At 40.8% G+C, this 22858-nt stretch overlaps 1 protein-coding gene across 3 annotated transcripts in view; it reads right to left on the bottom strand.

Annotated features, from left to right (window-relative positions):
- Positions 1 to 2287: 2287 nt before the first annotated feature.
- dtx1 (deltex 1, E3 ubiquitin ligase) overlaps positions 2288 to 22858 on the bottom strand; it is a 73270-nt gene continuing 52699 nt past the window's right edge. The window contains exons 4-11 of one of the 3 annotated variants that reach the window (XM_080432541.1): positions 22364 to 22425; positions 21639 to 21800; positions 19344 to 19405; positions 16887 to 17045; positions 12157 to 12318; positions 10023 to 10112; positions 7943 to 8144; positions 2288 to 3894 (exon numbers count right to left, since the gene is read on the bottom strand). In XM_080432541.1, coding sequence (XP_080288667.1) covers positions 3887 to 3894; positions 7943 to 8144; positions 10023 to 10112; positions 12157 to 12318; positions 16887 to 17045; positions 19344 to 19405; positions 21639 to 21800; positions 22364 to 22425 — 907 coding nt within the window. In that variant the 3' untranslated portion in view covers positions 2288 to 3886. Of the gene's footprint in view, positions 8145 to 10022; positions 10113 to 12156; positions 12319 to 16886; positions 17046 to 19343; positions 19406 to 21638; positions 21801 to 22363; positions 22426 to 22858 lie in introns of all 3 variants that reach the window. The other 2 variants (XM_080432539.1, XM_080432540.1) reach the window with 2 other exon arrangements.

The following is a 22858-nucleotide window of genomic DNA, read 5'->3' as shown; positions in this document are numbered from 1 at the left end:
ATATTTAAACATTGTTTTAATTGTTGCCATGGGCTTTTTATATAAAGAGTTGTAAATGCTTTTGTTTGGTGCTATTGCCCGTGGGTTTCAACATGTAATTTTGGTTCTAAAGAAATATTTTACAGTACTGAAAATGTTGTTGCATCTGAGGAAATACTGTTTACTGTAGCCATTCTGACATTGCTATGGGTAATATTTACCTGCTAAGAATAACACCCCTACGTGTACAAGATTGACCAAGTTTATGACTGACAATACAGACCATGTACCAAACAGATGCTTTTTTTATAGTTTACATTTATGTTTACTGAGATACTAGTGCCATTAAAATGGCTTAGAAGTGTATTGTAAGTTGGAGATGCCAAACTGTTATTTTTTTTTTGTAGAATCTGGATTTTTCTTTTTAACAATCACCATATTAGGCACATTATTATTATTATTATTAGGACTTTTCTTCACATACAGTATTGTAAGGACACATACTGTACAAAAGAACATTTCACCACAGGGTCCATTCCAAGATAGATTGCCGCTACATAGTAAAATACTCAGCGTTAATGTATCCATTAAAATACTCTGAGAGTGTACAAATCTACCAAATGGACCCTTATATCTTTTTGGTTACATTTGCACTGTGTAGCTGACCGGGATAGGGGTTGTTATCTCCCATGAACACAATAATAATCTACAGTATTGATCTCATCTAACCAACACCACTTTACTTTTTTGTAGAGGTACTGTTGTCTTTACTGTAGAGGGTGTGCAATGAGGTATTAGTAACTATGGAACACGCATCCTTACTGCCTTATGTGTACGATTATATTGGAGAAGCCAGACATAATGACAATCAATATATCATAGCGGATGGGATATTGTATTAAGTGCGTTCCAAATTTCACTTTATTGCTTTGCCATCGACTTATTTTAGAACACATACTGTAGGGCTGTATTTCTCCACTTAAAACTGAAGCAAACATTGATCGGTTTGTGAACTTTTGATTGTCTGAACGAAGGCTGATATTATGAAAGAAAGAAATGCCTGTGCTTTATTTGGCGATACAAAATGATGGCTTGTTCAAAGTGGATTGTTACTGTGAACACTGTTATTCAGTAAATTCTTGTATCAGCTCAAATCTGTCTTGTGTTGACTTCTTCTGCTCTGTGCTGTACTACTTGTCAAGTGTCCTACCCGACACCATGGTCTCTAAAGCAGTGTTTCTCAAACAATGGGTCAGGACCCATTTTTTACTCAGACCCATTTTTATGGGTTGTGAGAAAATAAAATGCAACTCAGAAGATTAAAAAAAGAAAAGAAAAAAATATTTTCAAAGAAATTCAGAAATAAATGCATAGAAAACAAAAACACTCAAGAAATCGAAATAGATTGGCTATTTTCACTAAATAGGGATTAAGTGGTTAATTAAAAAAATATATACTAGAGGATCTAGAATAGAACCCTGGGCGATCTTGAGCAACTAAGAACATATAGGGTTTAAGTGGTTAAAAGTCTCTCAGTGGCCAATGTCTTTCACGTGGGTACCCTGGGAATGTCATTTGCCTACACAGCCCTGAACCACCATGACTACCATCACATGGAGCTCCTTTTCCTTTCAAAAGAAGGTTTTAATGTAAGCTCTGTGACCACAGGACCTTGTGGTCTCACAGGACTATAAATCGTGTTAAATCGTGCCAAATGAGAGGCACAAGAAACAGGGCTTGTGACGTCATGCATCCTCTTTCATATTAGATGCATATTTAAGTACATGAGAATGTGTTGGCAGCATCGCCCTCCTTCAAACCTTATTAAAATGCTAATGAGACCCACCTGCTGTGGGGCAGCAGAGCCTCCCTCGTTAAGACTGTCATTGTTGTTGCGGTGGACGATACGGAGAGGTGGGACGCTGCTTCTGGGGAGTTGTTGTTTTTTTAGAGGGGGTGTCAGAGCTGGGCTCAACCCTGTGACAGCACTCAGGCCCATTGGAACAGAGTGGGGGAAGGGCCCTGCTTTTAGTATGCACTGGAGCGCCTGAATGGAATCTAAACCACATCTCCTTAACACAGAACCAACATTCAGGAGCCAGTGACAGAAAATGACCATAAAGCAAATTTACTACCAGGCAGAACTGTTTTGTGCTGCACTCCCTCCACAGCCTGGGCAAAGCTCATTTATATCCATATAACGAGGTGCAGAGCACAGAGCTGCCTGGGGAGAAGGAAATGGTGGCATTAAGGGAAGGGAGGCTTCGTGCTGGAAAGGCGAAAAGGAACACCAAGGAGACAAAAAAGGTCAAACAAACTACCCCTTTTTTGAGGGCACATTTATTTTTCCACGAGAAACACACAAACATGCAACAAGGTCATCACAATTCAATAAAGACTGATAGATTAAGAAGCCCTTTATAGTTTAATGTCTCTCTATATCAGTTTGATACATCTCAATTCCTCTTTGTGAACCATTTGTTAAATAGCAATATGTAGACATTGCTAAAGAGAAATGGAAAGGTAAACTACAAAATTGTGACCTCACAACATCAATGCAAATGGGCACTTAAAAATGCAAAACATTCAAGATGTTTTAACATGAAAACCAAAAGAGCAAGGAGAGGCAGCAAAACGCTGTCGCATCCTCCTTCCCTTTAAATCAAACCCTATAAAGTGAGAGATCTTGTATAATTAAATGGAGTATGAGGCGATCCAAAGTGTTAACCCATTAAAACCGGGAACGCATTTAAACCATTATTTTATACTTTGGCTATTCAAAAATAGCAGATATACAAGCTCATAGCACGGCACTGAGTGCCGCGCTGTGAGCTTGTAAATCTGCTATTTTTGAAAAATCATTTGTGAAAATCTTTGAATATATATATTTTTAAAGCAAACATTTTTAACTCAAATCTTTGCTTCCGGGGGGTCCCTGGAACAAAATATTTTCAAATGGGGGTCGGCGGCCAAATACATATCATTTTGGAGGTCCTTGACATGAAAAAGTTTGAGAACCACTGATATGACAGCATGGGTTTTTCAGAAAACTGTTAGGATTTAGAAGACATTTTGTGGAATCGGAACCTCAGGCCTTAATGGGTTAATCAAAAGAGGAGACAGCATTTATTGTCTTTCAAACACAAAGGCTATGTTATAGACCTCCTCATATCTTGGTTAACATGCACCTCTAGGAGAACATTACTGTATCTTTAAAGGACATCGGAACCTAACATTGTGGTGCTGGAGGCATGATCAGCACTTGTATGCTCATGTGCACGCACGCGCACACACACACGCATACACACACGCATACACACACTCACACTCACACACGTGACACACGAACAGACAAGCATACATGTCTGCAAAATGTAATGTAAAGTGTATTGTTGTAGAAAGATAGGTGCGGTATGCATCGGAGACTATGAGAATACAACAGTAAAGTAAATCCTTTATATGGATGGAAGTACACCTTGTTATCAGTTGATTTTGTCCCACATTCCACTTCTAATGAAATTATGCTATGGAAAATAGTACGGAACATATCAGAATAAGCATAATATAACAATGTGGCATGTGAGAGTTTCCCCCAAAAAGACATCAAAAATATATATATATGTCTTCTAATATAAAGCCTTTGAACAGCCTTGGATCACTTCCCCTTTGTTTAGAAACTGAGAGGTAGGCGCCCCATGAAGAAAACACCCCCATTGTCATTTGACCCCCAAAAAAAGCACCCTTTCTTGCTACACATAAATTACATATTAGTTCTCTCACTCACATTAAATTGCATAAACACCATTCCTCTTCTTATAGAACCACCAAGCGAAGAGCACTCTGCTGTATACTTTGTCCCTGTACACACCTGAAAAGTCTAACGGGCCGGCACCATGGAGTACTCCATTCATCCCACTAGATCAAAACATGAGAAGTGAAGAAAAAGAAAAAAACATTTGCATTTGTAGTATTCTTCAAAGTATTCTTTGAAAATGGAAAATTCCCTGATAGACTGGAAGCATTCTTTCGAGCTCTCCCATATAAAGGGTGTCAAAAAGCTGTGAAGGAGAAAACTTGAAAAATGACCACTGTTGTCAAGACCTGGGCCAAATAGCAGTTGCAAAATACCTTCTTTTTTTTTAATGATTTGTTTTATGGTCCTTGGGTGCCAGATGGGTGGGGTTTGTTACAGAGGACAGTACAATGACTGCCAGCAAGTTTAGACAACTGGAAAGTAGACAGTATTTAATAAATAATAATAATAAATGTGTCCCCTTTAGTTGTTGGCCAAGTGCGTTTGCACATTCCTGGAATTTGTCCTCTACTACCCGTCCTAACTATTAGGAACAGTTTGCAACTATTGAACAGTGTTTGGGAAGCAGTCGTGGTTCGGTGTCTTGTTCAAGGACACTTTGGCTGTGTCCAAAGTCATTCTCTCATTCACTACTCCCTACTCCATACTTAAAAGTTTAGAGAGTTCTATGTAGAGGACTATACAGTGAACTCATCTGAAACCCCCCCCCCCCAAAACAAACATTTCAGACATTACTTGGGTCGACATTACCGATGTCATTGCTGTTGCGTGACAAATAAACGTCAGCATTTTTCTTTCAACTCAATGCTGAAAGCACCTACAAGCAACTATATGGTATACTGTTGTGTTTGTGATTTTAGTGACCATCGTTTGTACCCAACGCTTCACGATGCATTGTGGGATAAAACGTCCTTAGCGATCAATATCTGTTCTTTGTTGTTATATCGATGTCGATCATAAGATGAGTCCACTATACAGGGTATAATATTTCTTGCTATACAGTCGAACACCACTTCAAAATGACGTATAATCACCATATAATGCACAATATAATAAGTAGCCTTCGGCACTAAGCGAGCAGGAGCTGGGGATCAAACGGTGAACCTTCCAGTTCCCAAATGGCCGCCCTAACTCCTGAGCCACTGCCGCCCTGCTTGAATGTTAATTCGGTAGATTTGCCTATGATTGCCAACTGAGCTGATAATATTTGAATTGGTCCTCATGGTGACGCCCACCCATCTGATACTCCAGGCAGTTTAACCACTGAAACCCTATATATTTCATCGACCAGGGTCCCCAAGATGTCTGTACTTGGTCCCCTCCTTTTTTTCCCCTCCACACAAAATCTCTTAATCAAAATAGCCGATCCACAAGCTCACTAGACGTTGCAACGCGCCGTGAGCTTAAGTAGATCTGCGATTTCTGCTGAATATTTGCCCATTTTCATCAAATGTTTGTCTATTATGACAAGCCATGCTCAGAATAGGGACACTGGGGTTCAAGTGGTTATAGAAACACTTCACAAATGCTATTGACCCTGGTCTTCTGTTTTCAACTTCAGTTTGAACAGAGATCGTTGACTGCATCCCACTCTGTGGTTCTGAACAAATAAAAAAGATAAATGGCCTGTTTGAGAGGGAGGGCCATCTATTCATGCTGCTAAAGCTCCCCCAAACAATAATAAAGACACACTTACTGTACTTATTGGAACCCCTCAGGGGATCGACTACACAGATTCTACATTAAGGTAACGACAGCAGCATACGCTAAGACTACTGGTAATATAAGACGTCCATAACATGTCATACATATTTCAACAGTCCCTGACAATACTGACAAATTAGTATTTGCCAGATTTTCATGTATTCATGTTAATATGTGCCTGTGTTTAGATATGTGGGCAAGTTGATGTCATTATATTTTCTATATATAAGAGTATAAAAATAAATTAAACTTACACCATAGACTCAAATTGAGCTTGAATTTAAAGGTATATCACATCTGCAAATGTACATTGTATATATTTGTCAAAGCATTACAAGCCATTTTATAAACATCAACTTAATAAAGCAAAACTTCAGATGTTGCCAATACGACAGAAGACATTTTCCAAAAAATTAAAGGACTGATTAAAGAAAACTGCTTGACTCAAAGTGCTACGGAAGACTATGATTCAGTCCCAAATATTCAACACCCACCACAACCCACAACCGGGCACCTACGCTATAAATTTTCAATATCCTTTGGAATGCCAACATATCTGCTCATTAAAATTGATCATACACATTGATGAAGAATTATAGAGGCAAATAAATATCACAAGCCTCCCAGTGAGGAAACCTTACAAAGAAAAAATAATTTAGCTAACAGGCATATAATCTGAAGGGGTATGAGGGCTAAGGACGTTGAAACATTCACATCCATCTACATCGACATTCTGGAACACCATTCCCATGGTTTTTACCCAGAGCCCATCTGCTACTGAAGTTGATGGATAGACAGACAGATAAATGGACAGATATAAATCAAGCTCAGATCTGATAACCTTCAATGAGATCACAGAGAGAAGGAAGGATATCTGTCCAAAGCTGCACCAACAACCAGCACTGAAGGCCCAATGCAGCACGTTATGCAGAACAAGCCCACTAGAGGCTTGTAGATCACAGGCAAGCATGAGGGCAGCTGTGGCTAAGATGGATCTCCGAGGGGGACATGGTTGTTCTTTGAGAAGGGAGGATGTTGCTCTCTCTGACAAGCATGTTCAGCTTTTCTGTTCCAAGGACTTAAACTGGCGGCATATAAATGCCACAGAGCATGCGTATGCACACAGCTCAACCCCCAATGTATGGTGAGCGTGATAGATCATACCAACGCCTCAGCTTCTTTCAATGGGAGAATAATAAGGCAGACTTTAACAGAGGTCAGAGTCGTCAATGTGACAACAAAACAAATGAGTTTAACCTTGGAGGGCAGCAAATCCCCTTTCACTGCCTCAGCTCTTTTCAGTTCCACCAGTTTTTCAACAAGCATCAAACTGATTGGTAAGATGCTTGTTTAACCTTTTTCATGTTTCCTTTCAAAGGCAGACTACAAGGTTAGCCATAAAACATACGCTTGCCTCCAAACACTAATATTTAATCTCCTTCAGCTCTCTGCAAACCTAGCACATGCAGTACAGTAATACATCTTTGACTTGACAGAGTCATTGAACAATGGCATCAGGTATACTGGAACATGGCACAATGGCCAGTCAGTGATACAGACTTAAAGTCAAATTACTATCCACCCAACTCACACTGATTACTAATTCAAAATCCAAGCATCTTTCCATCAAATGGCACACTAATCAAGTCATTTAGAGAAAGATACAGGTAAACCAACAAGTATTCCAGTCAATTCTTGATTACTAAATTCCGAACATTTTCTACACACAAGCGAGCAACATTGTTGACTGACAATGCACTGCTCTGCTGTTTAATAGATAGACACTTCATTAAATATTACATATCTGAAAATATTCCAAGATACAATCCTCCTACAATTCTCAGGTTACGCTCTCAATTTCAATTCATTTTGCACTGGTGTGGACCAAATAAGTTGCACATGCCCCTTCCCCGTGACACGGGCACACTATTGTTTACCCCTAAAGCAGAGGAAAAGGTTCAGCATGCACTCTGAACAGGGTTTATGCAGAGACTATATGTACCCACAGGTAATGCCATCAACAACATCATTTCTCACCATGCTTTCATACTCCTCTACTCTACAAGAACATCTAGCAAGAACATCAATGCTCAAGGCATTGATGGAGAGAGACAGTGGTGGAGGTGGTGGTGGGGGGTCTTAGGTTTTTATGTAAATGCAAAGAAACAGCACTACTAAAACCAAATCATTAATTGAAAACCCATGTCTTTTGCTTTACATCCATTGCTGTTATTATTGCCCATATATCTGCAGGGTCTGTTGTTTTGGGTTTAAGCAGAGTCTAAGACCGTTCTCGGCTGCATGTGGGCCTGTCACGTTGCAGAGTGACCTCAGTAAGAGGCAGATGTTAGGGACAGTGGGTGGAGCTCCACAACTCCATACCATCTCAACAGGCCAGTCAGTTAGTCTGTCAGAACGTCAGTCAGTCCTTCAGGTTATCCTCACCCACTCCTTGGGCAGACAGCTCGGTTTGCACATTGTCCAGATACTTGGGGTCCGGGTAGCCGTGACCGGTCAGGTTGGAGCCGAACTCTGTCTTGTGGTGGATTTCGTTCCATACGACTGTGTCTATCTCGCCCGTGGTGCTGGATGTGCCAATGGTGAAGATGAGGCGGCGATCCCAGGCCATGATCAGAAGCTTCAGAACCTGAAGGCACACATGAACCAGTAATGATGACAAACTATTTTACGTGACACAAATGGGATTTTCTTCAGACTAAACAATAAAATAAATGTCCTATCAGATTTGGCCCACTTTCATTATGTGGTGGTCATATACATATCTGAGATGTAGCCATGTCTCTCTACATTAGAGGTCTTCACCGGTTCAAAATGACGGACCAAACCCTAATGGACCCGAAGATTTGTTCAGAGGTTTGGTTCCGAGATATTATGATAAACAGACCCATGACCCGTGGTACAGGTCTCGGCTATTATCTCTGGTTTTCGGTTCAGGTGGCCCTGTGAAGACCTCTACTCTACAGCAAAGTGAGTTGGGACATACAGTAAAGTGTATTAGAGATACTCTATGTGTTTGGGTGATGTGGTACACTGTAGCAAAACAACACAGCAAAATTAGTTTTAGTTTTCAGAATGCAGTGAGCAGCTGAACTCAGCTCAAATCGTTTTTACCTTAGGGGAGCGATTGGATTACAAGCTCATAAAGCTGAATGTTAATAAAGTGCAGGTAATCATTTCAGTTGACATTGACTTCTGTAGCGCTTCAGCAAAATCTCAAGGTGTGCCTGGAGTCACCCCCAGGCATACTACTGTAGTACACCTCACTTCATCACATACACTAAGAACTACTGATATAAATCATGCATAGAATATTGAATTCAAATTTAAATTAAATTATATATTATTTATTGTGTGCTGCACGGTAAAGATGGGTTATAGATGAGGTTTAAATCGAAACAAAGTACTTTATAGTTGCAATCTGGGATTTATTTTAATGAATAAACTGAATGGTCGTGGAGCCATCTTTTTAGGTCAGCCTTAAACCCTAATGGGGAAATTAAAGCTTTTAGGGATGTTGGTAGAGCATTCCACTGTGTTGTGGCTGGGTAGTAAAATGCATTTTGCGTCTTGAACTTGAGGGGGACAAGGTCAGAGGAACTCCCTCTGGTGGATGAGCATCCCCTACACTTGAGAAGTGGTTCGACAAGTACTTGGGAACTGCTCCTTTGAGTATCTTGAAAGCCAGACCTATTGAGAGCTGGGAAAATCGTTCTTCCAACTTGAGCCATCCTAGCCTAATTAGTGGTCTGAGGTTAGGTGAGACCTGGGGTGCAAGTTGAGAAGCAGTCTCACAAGCTTGTCTTCAGTGGCTTGGAGATGCTAGTGTACCATGAGGTGCAAGCATAGTGGAAATGACACTGGATGAGGGCTCAGAGCACTCCTGTTGATAAACTAGGAGATCCTGCCCAAAGATCTTGTTCTTTGAGTTTCGTGATAACTTTTGCCGGTGTCTAATTTGCTTCCTTATTGTAATACAGAGGGGTTACTCTTGCCAGCTTAAATTATTGTGGTACGTGACACTGACTGATGGATGCATTTGTTATATGGGCAACAATGGGAGCAATAAAGACGGCTGCGTCTCTGAGGACCTCTCAACCTACTGGCTGACAAGTAGCCCTACCCGAATCTCAAAATCCTAATATATCCCATGTCCAAGCGGGGATTCCGTCTTGAATGAGAGTTAGATATTTGGTTTCCCACACAGGAGACCCGGATTTGAATCCCAGGTGTTACATTTGCAATTACACTACCTCTCTCCGTCGGGAGAGGACAGGAAACGTATGCATTGTAGCTTTAAGTGTAAAAAAGGGCAAACTAACTGATCACTATATCACAAGTCCTACATGACTCTATTACAGCATACAGTACATTGCAGAAACTGGTGAAGGTTATAGGTGCTTTTCCTGAATAAATGTTAGCTCCATGAAACACCATTGCATCAAGCCTTTTACATTATGTGTCAAGAAGTTTATATGTCATCTGCTGGCTGAGCATCTAGGCTTACCTTTCTGCCTTTGTCGTTGTCAGGGAGGTAGCAGTGTCGAGGGAAGCCTCTAGCGCTGAACCTCTTGCCTGGGTTGGGGTGTTCAGTGGTCTATAAGAAACAGGAACAACAAAAACAGTCATAACTTTTTTTTACCCCCCTTTGTCAATTAGAACTTCATTATAGAGAAAATGCCAACAGCCGCCTCGAGACCAGCCTACGGTAAATTGATAATGAGTTTTTTTTCAAGTGGTGGTTTCTACTTTCCATCCAAGCTAGCATCGTTTGACAGATACTTTATATACCCAACAAACTTGCTTTCAAATCAGAAAATCTCAAACTTCTTTTTATTCTAATTTGTCTTTTTTACCGGTAACAGTTAACTCAATTTGGTGTAGAAGATACAGTAGATGTAGATGTAGTAGATAATCTACACACGAGCAGTGTTCACCTGCTGTACTGTCCTCTACAGTACTTCATACATCATGTCACACAGTACAGCTATAGAATGCTTATACTGTACTGTATATACAGTATTTAGAGTGGTGTGTATACTACTCTTTTTATCCCTCTATGTGTCTGGTATGTCAGTATGGTCTATGAAAAATATGTAAATATGTCTCTGCATCAGTTTCATCAAGACAAATCCTCCTACATTCATTAACTAATTACATTGAATTTTGAATCCGATTGTATTGTTTCGGTGCCGGAGATTATCTGTACACAGACGGACGTATGGACACATAGACGGACAGACATACGGACACGCCTTTGGCCTGGCGGAGACAACTAAATATAAAACAATAAAGGGAGAGAAGGGAGACCAGTTCAAATGTCCTAGGGTCCTGCTGTGCTGCACTGTTGAGTGGTCAGACTGCCACAGCCGTCTGTCCCTCTCCCCTGGGAGTCTAAACCAGCTCCTCTGGTATAAAAGGTCACTTTATTGACTTTATTAAATCTTAGCTCGGCATGTCAGGATGAAATATGCAGCTCTTTCTCTCATCTGCCCTCTTCCTGCCTCTTTGAGTGCACGGAGAGGAAGCTGTGATCTCTACTCTCTTCAAGGAGAATAATATTCTCCTTGAAGAGAGTAGAGATCACAGCTCACCATATTATGGTCATTGCCATGTGTTTTGCTAAATGTTTGTATGAATATATCAAAGCATTAATACTGATGAATGAATGAATTAATACGGTCACATTCATACTATACATTGATACTGTTTCACCAGAACACCTCACCTTGCTGTCCCTACAATTCACAGATAAAGGAAATAATCTATTTAGCAACTGCATGTGGCAGCGAGGGCATGGATTTACCAGAGGACAGGCACTAGGTTTAGGGAAAACTGTATGGTATATTTTTTTGGCTGGACCAGCAGGCCAGCTCTAGAGATATTTATCTCTTTGACAGACTGACTGACTGGCTGGCTGACTGAGTGATGAAGTTACAGCATTGGTTGGCCAATCGCAGATCTATCATCCTTCCAGACTTTTCTTTTTTAGATATGTTTTGGGGACGTTTCTTTTAGCCTTTATAGAGCACCGAAGTCCTGACGTCACTCGTTCATCCCCAGGTTTGCGGAAGTAATTTCTCTATGGAGAATAACATTGGGTCATCTTAGAATCGTCTCATATAAGAATTGTGGTCCAAAAATAAACACCGCGTGTCGGCGTTATTGTCAGGGAGGAGGTTCTGTATAGTTTATGATAGTCAGTCACTTATATTTGATACAGTCTGTTTCTGGCGAAAATGTAACTAATTTGGCGGAAGTAACATTAGCGTTTTCTCACCGTCAGTTGATGCTTCATATCCATAAGAGTCAACCCGCCGTGGTCATTTGTTTATTTTTGGAACAGTTCTTATTTGACGCGATATTAAATACGTCTATGGGATTCAGAACGGGGGTGGAAAACTGCGAACCAGGTAGACAAACAAAGGATGTGTAAATGACGTCAGACTTCGGCGGTCTATTGACAGTGACAATGGAGAGAGACAGGAAATGTGGAGAGTGGGGGTTGACAGAAAATTGCAAATGAATATTTGATATCCAGGCAGTCACATTATATACACTACCACTGACTAACCCTCTAACGGCCCAGAAATGTGCTAGGTTTCACCGCGCCTCGTTTATGGAGCCAAGGCATTACTGACCTGGATACCCGCAGGAATGTCATAGACAATACGGATGGTCTTGGACTCTGGGTAGCCAGGCAGGCAGTGGGGAATGACATGGTACTCCATCTTCCCAGGGGGCTGGGTGCCTGTTTTCTCCCCATAGATTGCTTTGCATGTTGGGCACTGAAGACTTCCATCCTGCCAAAAATACAAATAAAACATACGGTATACAGTATAATGTATTTATAATGTATCAGCTGGAAATGCCTCATTCACTTTTGTTGAGTGGCATGTTGCACCAAAGCGTAAATTAGGATTAAGATTTTATGTCTTGGATCCATTAACCAACTGAGATTTAATGGATCCTCATCTTTGATTTGCTTCAGCTGGTTTCCTGTTTGATGTTCTCAGAAGTTTCATCTGTTACTGTTCCGCAAACTCTTGATAATAATACTGCTATTAAAATTTTTATTATATGCATGGGTTTTGATGGCAGAGTTGCAAACTCAAAGTTCAATTTCCTGGCCGGGTCAAACTAAAGACTATAAAATTGGACCAAATGCCTCCCTGCTTGGCACTCAGCATCAAGGGTTGGATTGGAGGTAAGTCCCTGCGACACACTTGCGTCATGTCCAGGGGGTGTACTTGTAAATCATGGCTGGGGGATGTACTTGTACATCAAGCTGACTCACGCTACTGCCCTATGGGCCACATAGGGCAGTAAGGTGTACTACTACTTGTGCTACAGTAGCTATGAAAATGTTGTACATCCATATAGTTTGAGTGGATATCCTGCCTTGAAGTGACAATGAAAACTTTGGCTTTCCCTTGAAAGAGTAGGAGGGCTTTCTATGCAGATAGACATCTTTGATGCTGTTTGACAGGAACTGTTTTGCTGATAATTTCCCCAATGGTGTCGTCTTCCACATGGTAAAAATAGTTGGAGGCTTGCCACTCTGGAATCTCTTCCGTGTGGCCTCCTTGGTGAGATAGACAGTCCGCTCATTTTTTATCCTGTTTGACAGGAACTGTTTTGCTGAAACTTTTCCCTAATGGTGAGTCGTCTTCCACATGGTAAGTAGTTGGAGGCTTGCCACCCTGGAATCTCTTCCGTGTGGACAGTTAGCTCATCTTTGATCCTGTTTGACAGGAACTGTTTTGCTGAAACTTTTCCCTAATGGTGTGTCGTCTTCCACACGGCAAGTAGTTGGAGGCTTGCCAGTTGCCACCCTGGGATCTCTTCCGTGTGGCCTACTTCAGTAAAGATGGGAGATAGTGGTCATACACTACATTGATCTCCCTATACTCTTTCTTTAGACTTGCTGTCCAGTGTGGCTGTGAAGTGGTCAGCCTACTGGGCACATGATACATGATGGCTTTCCAGTTCCCTGTACCACTACCATTCCATCCATGAGAGTTACCTTCTTAGTTTACAGGGGATAACCATCACTGGTAGTATTTTGTGGTTACTGGTCAGCATCGCCAAAATCATCAGCAGTCCTCTCCTCTCCTAGTTGGGCAGTTTCTTGAGTATGGTCGTGAGCTGATCTTGTCTGTGCATAGCAGGTCACCACTCACTGTGAAGAGGGCACGCACGTGGGCACTGAACTTGTGCTGGCCAATGGCTTCTTTCATCGATTGATCTCTGGTTTCAGCTTATTTATTGAATCATTCATGCCAATTATGCTAATGACAAAGGGTTGCATGATTTAGTTATGGCAAGGTAATAATGTCTGGACATGTAAACATAGACTTAGAGTCTATGAGAGTCTGAGATCATCTCTCTAAGTTGGAAAAAGTGAAAAATGCAGTAATGTCCTGATTTGTATCGTATTTTTGCATAATTTATGCAAATTATGCTAATGAGGAGAGGTTGGACGATTGCACCATGGTAATATATTAATTTCTGGACATCACAAACATGGTCTTAGACTCTTGGATTGCCTTTGCTTCTAGCAAAATTATAGCGATTTCCAGTTTTTAGCCAATAATTAGCTAATTATGTAAATTACGCAAACTAAACACAACAGTAGAAAATGGAGATATCTTTATTTGACTTTCTAAGAACCCCAAGAATCAAAATATACCACTCAACAAAGATAAAGAAGTGACACAATTTGATGGATAGGCCCCCTGAAAAGTAGGCGTGGACGATTTTATGGCCAGGAGTCATTTTTTATAAGAAAGGCCCACCAGATGCACCTCCTGGCCAGAAGACGGCGCTATTGTCAATATAAACAAGCCAAGCAAATGGACTTTCAGATACATTACTGTGGACTTTTGCCAAGGTTATTTGGGTCCTTTAATTGTTTATATTGGTTATGTAAGGTTTTTATTGTTGATGCCTCAACTGACACCTTTACTTTGTTTTACTTGAAAGAATTGTATAGAGCGTCGCAGTTCCCGCCCACTTCCTGTTTTTTTTGGTGCCGGAAGAAAAAACTCAATGCATTTTTCCATTGACATTTCCAAAAATATTTATATCTATTAATTTAAGCCTCGAATCAAGCCATCATGACATGACATGAATCATGACCATAAATGTTTGATTCTGTGATATTTTTTTTGTTGAAAACGGCAAAACAAAGGGTATTTATTAAATATAGTATATCATATAATTAAATATAAAATAAAAAGAAATCACAGAAAAAAACGTTTTATGGTCATGATTCATGTCATCTCGTGATGGCTTGATTCGAGGCTTAAATTAATAGATATAAATATTTTTGGAAATGTCAATGGAAAAATTGAGTTTTTTCTTCCGGCACCAAAAAAAACAGGAAGTGGGCGGGAACTGCGACGCTCTATTTGAGTTCGTTTTTATTAGTCTGTTATGGTAAAAGCTTTTATTTTGAAACGGCTGAAACAGGAAAGATGTTGACCACTGCACTGTGTACTTTTAGGCATCTTTTCAAAGAAGCACGTCAGAATGAATGAATACAACAACAGAGGAGCATGTCCATGATCCAACTGAAAGGTTTATTTTGTTTAAGCACCTGGCTAAGGGCACAAGGTATAGTTTATTATTGCTGCATTGTGTTGTTTGCATTTCTTGTCACTTTCTGTCCCTTGTGGATTCAGTCACCAAGTTAATAGACTATTTTGAACGTCATTCTACTGATCTATTTTAGACCCATTGAGTCAATAAATAATTAATTAAATAAATAAATATGGGTTTAGATCAGTAATTCATAATAACAGTGCATGGACTAAAAGGTACATTTCATGTTTGCTAAAAGGAGATGCATTATACAAATAATAACTTACATTTCATTGTTGTTGGTTTAATAAGATAAAAGCTATTTTCTTTGTGATTAAGATAATTGATATTTAGCTATTTCATATGTTTTGCACGCTAAAGAGAGATAGTCATTTTGGTTTAAAAACAATTCATGCTGAGTAATTGTAACACAGGACATACTGTCAAATGTTTATTGATTGGTTTGTGTCATTTATATTTCTTATAGCTTTAGGCTATATTTCATTATGGTTTATGATAATGTGTTTGTTGTCACTAGTCATATTGGTAATGTTTGTACTGTTTTTCTGTGCTTTCCCACCTACAGTTCTTACGGTGGTTCTTGGAATAAACTTTCATAATCATCAGTTTGAGATCCATCCTTTATTAGCCGGGCTTGCTTACAGTAAGCATTTATTTTGCAGATTGGTAAAAAATGTGGCTAACTTTCCCTAACTATATAGTAGGAGTTATTTTTTTTAAATAATGGTTTGACATTAATTAACATCTAATAAGTTCTATAATTGTAAAAATCCTGCGATTACTGCCCTCTTTGCTTTTGCTTCATATGCAGTAACTTTTTTCAATTTATTCGTGTTATTAGAATGTAACCTGCATTATTTGTATCAAAAAAAAAGTTTGAGAACCAGTTTGTGTCAATTTTATATTTTGTAGAGTGCAGAGCATGATAGGAAGGCCTACAGGATAGTGGAGCAACTATCATAATATTATGACTCAAGTGAGGATGATGCTAGTGGCAGTGGTGAATCTGGTGATGAATGCCTGCCAGAAAAGGAAGGATTCAGCAATGCCAGTGACAGTGGAGCTGACACTGATGGATCTGTGTAATAATAATAATAATAATAATCATAATAATTACACCTATTTGAAATTCAGGTTTCAGCTTCACTCAGCTGATTGCTGCTCAAGTGGTCAGACTTGAGTGAAAACCAAACTGTGTGATGGGTGATGGCTGACTGAAGTAGTCACACCTGGCCTGAGTCAAACTAATTGGACTCAGAGTGCCTAACTCTTTGTCCAATTAGTTTGACTCAGGCCAGGTCTAGCAACTTCAATCAGCCATCCCCCATCCCACACAAACAATAATACAGCTCCACAGGGAGCTGTATTATTTCAATGAACACTTTCTCCAAAAATAACAGAAAATATTGGGAGTGACTCTCCAAACAGTGTGTTAAAAAGTGTTAAAAACAAAAACGAAGATGTTTTTTTCTTGTCTACAGACACATAAAAACACTTCCTGACTCAGGTTATCATAACTCAATATATATAATTAAATATAGGTGGATGATGATACGTTTGTAGTTACTAATGACTGGTATCCTGGCTCATAAGGTTACAGTTTACAGGAAATGCCGAGATTCAGACCTGATCAATCTTATAACATAACTCAGAGCCAGGCGTGGCCAGTGCCAACTACTCCCATCAAACTGCAAGTCATCACAAGTGTATCTTCTCATCTTGTAATGACACTATAACAATGTCTGGCTCAAAAGCTTGTATCTACCTTATTGCCATTGTTGTACATGGCGACCAGGCACAGCAGATGGTACATGTGACCACACTTGCCAAGTTTGCCCACCAGCTCTGGCTTGATGCCTTTGTGCTGCAGGACACCTTCATAGCCCGATGACATAACCAGCCTTTCCATGCAGATGGTACAGTCCTGGCAGAGACAAAGATATAATAACAAAGATATATTTTAGTTTCCATTTTATATGTTACGGTCCTCCTTACACACCAGGGCCATTTTTACGTAATTCTTTCCATGCGATTGATTAACCTGAAACTATATTTGGTACTGTACATTCACACAGAACGCAAATCTTACATGGTAATAAAGTGGCACAATTTTTATTCTGAACAAGGTGAAATACGATGTGAAATACGATTTTCATATCGTTTCTTTGTCACACCCCCAGTGTATGAAGATGCTTTAACATTTTAGAAACATTCCACAAGCAGTTGGATCCGTGGCAGCTCCTGAAAAATCTTTCAGGAAGGGGAGGATTTTGCGACGATGGCCAAAGAAATAAGACATTGTGACCCAAAGAAATAAATCACATACTGTATACACACATGTACTGTACCCATATACTGTGTGTGTGTGTGTGTGTGTGTGTGTGTGTGTGTGTGTGTGTGTGTGTGTGTGTGTGTGTGTGTGTGTGTGTGTGTGTGTGTGTGTGTGTGTGTGTGTGTGTGTGTGTGTGTGTGTGTGTGTGTGTATATATATATATATATATTCAGCTATTGAACTTGACATCGTCATATTGCATTTTATAATGAAATTTACCTACGTGCAGATGCTACAAATATGTGTCATGTATTGGTTAGTTGGAGATCATGTGACAAACAGGAAGGTACAAGGGACAGAGACCAGATTCTATAGGGACACATTGGGTGTAACGATTGTTATGGTTGAGTTGAGATCGGCCCTGGCCGTGTCGTCAATAATAAAGAATGTAAACTGAAGAAGCTTTGTGCCGTTCCTTGATTCAATTCAATTCAGTTTGCACTAACTAATTAAAGTATTAAAGTAATAAGTTAGGCACACAATAATATGGGTTATTTTTGTTTGTTTCATCTCCTGCAATTTCACTTGTTTTTATCCTGTATCCTGTGTGTGTTCTCTCTCCTGAAGATGTATTTTCTGTTTAATATAGAGCTGCTAGAGAGACCCAATAAAGGAAGAAGACAACTAAAGGTAGGCACTCTGTTCTTCTATGTGCTGCTACCGGTCACTGTCTGAACAGTGTTTCCACTGTTGGATTCAGGTGTTTGCTTTCTTTTGCTGTTGTATTGGGGCCCAAAGGCGGAGTGGCAAATCATTTTGGCTTCCAAATCTGACCCTAGCATCAAAAGCCCACACAATTGAAGAAGGCTTGATGAAATAAAGAGGAACTTGGCTAAAGGTATCACCGCTGTTTTTTTGTGTGTAGCTGCTATCTGTTATTGACTGTGCTATGTTGTACACTAATTTGATTCACTCTATTGATTGGGGCCCAAAGGTGGGTGGCAATGAATCATGTTCATTGACATTGTTTATGGATATGGAACTGAAGGCCCAATGTTAATATATATGTGTTGTGTTCTGGCTGCTGTTGAAGATTTTGAGTTGTGACAAGGTGGCTCTTCTGATCACATGATTGGCTGAGTGACATCACCTCTTGGTGTGTACTATATACTCCTCTTGGTCAGTATTCCAATCCCTTTCACAACACTTGAGGCTAATTTCCTCATTCACGGTCATTTTCTATTTGTTTTATGTAAAAAGGTTGTGGTTGCTGTTCAAGCAAGAGGTTTTTAGCTTAACATGACATGCACTGGACTCAAGGAAGCTTTCAGATCTGCTCAGATTTCTCTATTCCTATTAATGTTGTTTCACACATGTAGCTCAGTTGATGGGAAGTGTATCTGATACTGTAATTAGCACTGATCCTGGCACTGGCATATTGGACAATTATGTGGGGTGGGGATGGGTTGGGGTTATCTATATGCAACCATGAATGTTTTCATGCTAAAAGTGTAAATTGCTAATTATTAACTACTGTAGCTCAATGCCTCCATACCACTCGGTTGAAATTTCTCTTAGGTGTGCTTATAACAACCTGATGTATTTTCATCTTGGAGGGAGAGGCGGGGGGGGGGGCTTACAGTAGTTGTTGATAGTAAGACCTAGTTTGTTCTTTCAGCAAAGGTTTGAATGATGCTGATGTAGCATTAATTTATTGTTTGGGGATGGGTGGAGGTGGAGGCATGTGTGAGAGAGAGAAAGATAAAGAAAGTTTGACTGTGCATCTGACTTGACTTGAACTTAATCAGTCGGTACTGTAGCCGTGTGTGTGTGTGTGTGTGTGTGTGTGTGTGTGTGTGTGTGTGTGTGTGTGTGTGTGTGTGTGTGTGTGTGTGTGTGTGTGTGTGTGTGTGTGTGTGAGAGAGTGAATGCGTGTGTGTCTCTTCTTACCTCATCTGGGGCTACTTTAATTTTCTCGGTGTATCTCCTCACCACATCCTCTGGGTTTTTCCCTATAGTAATAAAACACAACATTAGATAGATGACCACAAAAGGGCCCAACACATGCACGTTGTCCACGCACACGCACGCGTACACTGAGGGTAACTTTTATGTGGGTAAGCTGCACTGACTGAATATTGAATATGAAGAAATAAGGCAGGAGGAAGCATTGAATGATGGTTGATTCATTGTCCTTTGAACACTGCTGAATAATGACTACATCACTATGTACAAGAAACACCATCAATTCCACTGTACGCTCATTGAACCACATCTAATAGCCATATAAATACCCATGCTATAACTGCAGCCCTACTTGATTCTGATGGTGTGTGTGTGTGTGTGTCTGTGGCTGTGGCTGTGTCCATGCTTACTAATTGTGTGGATATGTGTGTGTGTATAAGTGTGTTGCGTTTTGTTCTGTGGTAAATGTGTGTAGCCTACAGTATGTGTACTGTTAACACATTTTTGTTTGTTAATGAGTATTCATGCTAGCATTAGTCTCTCTCTCTCGCTCTCTCTGTCTATCATTACCATGTGAGAGCACGATGTTGGAGAGGTCACCTTCAAACTGACTGACACATAATAAGCTGTCCCCATGCGGTCCTGTAATCCCTGTGTGCACACACATCACACACGCACGCACACATACATACAAACACACTCCCCTAATAGCGCTATGGATGGGCGGGTGGTCTCTCCCCCCACACACACAGTGCTTTGTTTGTTTGTTTGTTTCAACTACAGAGACAATAAACGGAGGCATGCCATGCATAGTAGAGAGGACGTGGGGATAGCGCGAGACCAGAGAAAAGAAATGTGTGTGTAATGAAAATGTCAGTGTAATGAAGCAAAGGGGAAAGAGAGGGCATAGATGCATGTAAAGGTAGACTGAAGTAATAGAAAGAAAGGTACTGGATGAAGTGATAAAGAGAGAGGCACGCACGCACGCACGCACGCACGCACGCACGCACGCACGCACGCACGCACGCACGCACGCACGCACGCACGCACGCACGCACGCACGCACGCACGCACGCACGCACGCACGCACGCACGCACGCACGCACGCACGCACGCACGCACACACACACACCGTATTATGCATTTTCCACTGTTGCTCTTGATGACATCATTAGCTGGATCAAAGGCCTGGTGCCTTGCCAGCAGCACACACAACACAATAAGCCCAAATCTGTCCTCTCGCTTACAGTAAGCAGAACACCACATTTGTCATACTGTACTGTATGTGCTCTCTTTTTCTTCTTTCTTCTCTTTTTCTTCCTTTCTCTCCCATTTGTCATTCTCTATATTACATTTACAACCTATCTTTCTATCGCGCTCTCTCTCTCTCTGCCTCCACCATAATTCCTCTCTCTGCCAGGGCTGCACTCAGCTGTGCTGCTGCAGAGTGCACACACATTTGGCTGCTGCCTCCATTGATCAGTCCACACACAGTGTCATCACCCCCACAGCGCTTGCCTCATAAGTCAGCGTGTCTACAGTACAATATAGCGTCAAGCTCTCGGGGAGAAAGAGCACCCAGGGTTGACTGAATCGGAGGACAAGCTGTGGGCAGGCACAGTGGACAACAGCCTCGCTGATCGATTAGGACAATGAGTCCCCTGGGAGCCACATACAGCAGTGGTTTCCAAGGCATCCATATTTAAGCCCGGAGAGACACACATCTTCAGCCACAAAATCCGTCCATCACACCAGCTTCACCATTTAATTACGCTTCCTAGTGAAACACCTCTGTCGATGTCCACTGAAGAATGTGAAATCCATGAATGTGTTGAAGGAACACATATACCCATGATTCAATGTTAGTGGTTGTTATATATTTTACGGTATCTTCTTGTTGGGTACAGTCAGTGTGGTGCTTTTTGGGTCAGGGTTAGGTTCAGCTTGAACACGTTTATGGACCTTATACACAAACAAGCACACCAACAAGCACACCATGGAGGCCTCCATCTATTGATTAGTTCCTCTGGCCACTGAGTAGACTGATTGACTCTCCTCTTTTTCTTCTTTTCTCTGCCCCCCCCCCCTTTGACTGACTGGCTGACTGACTTTCTTTCTTTCAAACTAGTGAAGTTCAGCTGGGGCATTTTAAACAACAGTCAATCAGTTTGCTACACCTGACACCTCCCCTTCCCCTCTTCTTCAAAACTTTTGGCCTGGATTTGGCTCCATACTTCTCTCCTCCATTCCCACACCGCAACCCAGCAACCCATACTGTACCTCTCCGGAGGTGCTTCTTCTTGGTTTTGCGGCGGCTGCCATTGACGCCTGGTACTGGCTTCATGTCACTCTTGTTGATGGGAGGCGGGTGCAGGATGGGCTTAGGGGCGCGGGTCAGACACACTGGCAAACCTGCTGCACACATCAAGATGCCTGTCATACCTTACACATACATTCATACACACACACGCATGGCACGCACGCACGCATGCACACACACACACACACACACACACACACACACACACACACACACACACACACACACACACACACACACACACACACACACACACACACACACACACACACACACACACAGCAATTGTTATAGAACAGTAACAAAAATAACAACTGGGTTCAATATGATGATAATGATATTTCACTAGAGCTCTATTAGTGCTCTACTTTTCAAACAACAACAACTAATATGCTTAGCTGCTGTACACACACACACAAAACACACAAAACACACACACACACACACACACACACACACACACACACACACAGTCACACAGACACACAGACACACAGACACACACACACACACACACACACACACACACACACACACACACACACACACACACACACACACACAGTCACACACACACACACACATATATATATTTGTATATATATATATATATATATATATATATATATATATATATATATATATATATTTGTATATATGTATATATTTGTACGTGTTTGCTGACCTGCTAGCGCTGGGTGAACTGGTCCAGACCCTGTGAGGTTCTTCACAGGGAGGGCTGGAACCCTGTCAGGAGAAAGAGGAAATTCAATATAAATATTTAGAATATCGATGGCCAAAATGCAAAACCTCCTATGTGCAAATTTCATGATTTTCGGATTTCACTGTGGATGAAGACTATAGGCTATGCTGCACATGCTCAGTCTGTCTGCAAGATAGTCCCGCCCCTCATTTTGTCAGAAAAAGTCATTTGACTAAAACCTCCTATCTTGTTCAGTGCCAATTAGTGCTAAAATGTTGAAGCGCAAAACCTCTTATCTGCACCAGAACTAGTTGAGCAGCAGATAGAGCTGAAACTTGGGAATTCTATGTTATGTAGACCGTCTAAATGTCTTTCAGTTTGTAGTAATCAATTATTTTCAAAATAAAAAAGTGCCTTCCACCCTTACTATTTAAGTATTTGTTAGTAACTGTCAAGTTAATTGCATTGCCTTGTTGA

Source organism: Gymnoscopelus braueri (assembly GCF_963280865.1).
Source record: "Gymnoscopelus braueri genome assembly, chromosome: 7".
In the NCBI taxonomy this organism is placed as follows: domain Eukaryota; kingdom Metazoa; phylum Chordata; class Actinopteri; order Myctophiformes; family Myctophidae; genus Gymnoscopelus; species Gymnoscopelus braueri.
The sequence above is the reverse complement of the archived record's forward strand: the minus strand, read 5'-3'. Positions and strand labels throughout refer to the sequence as shown.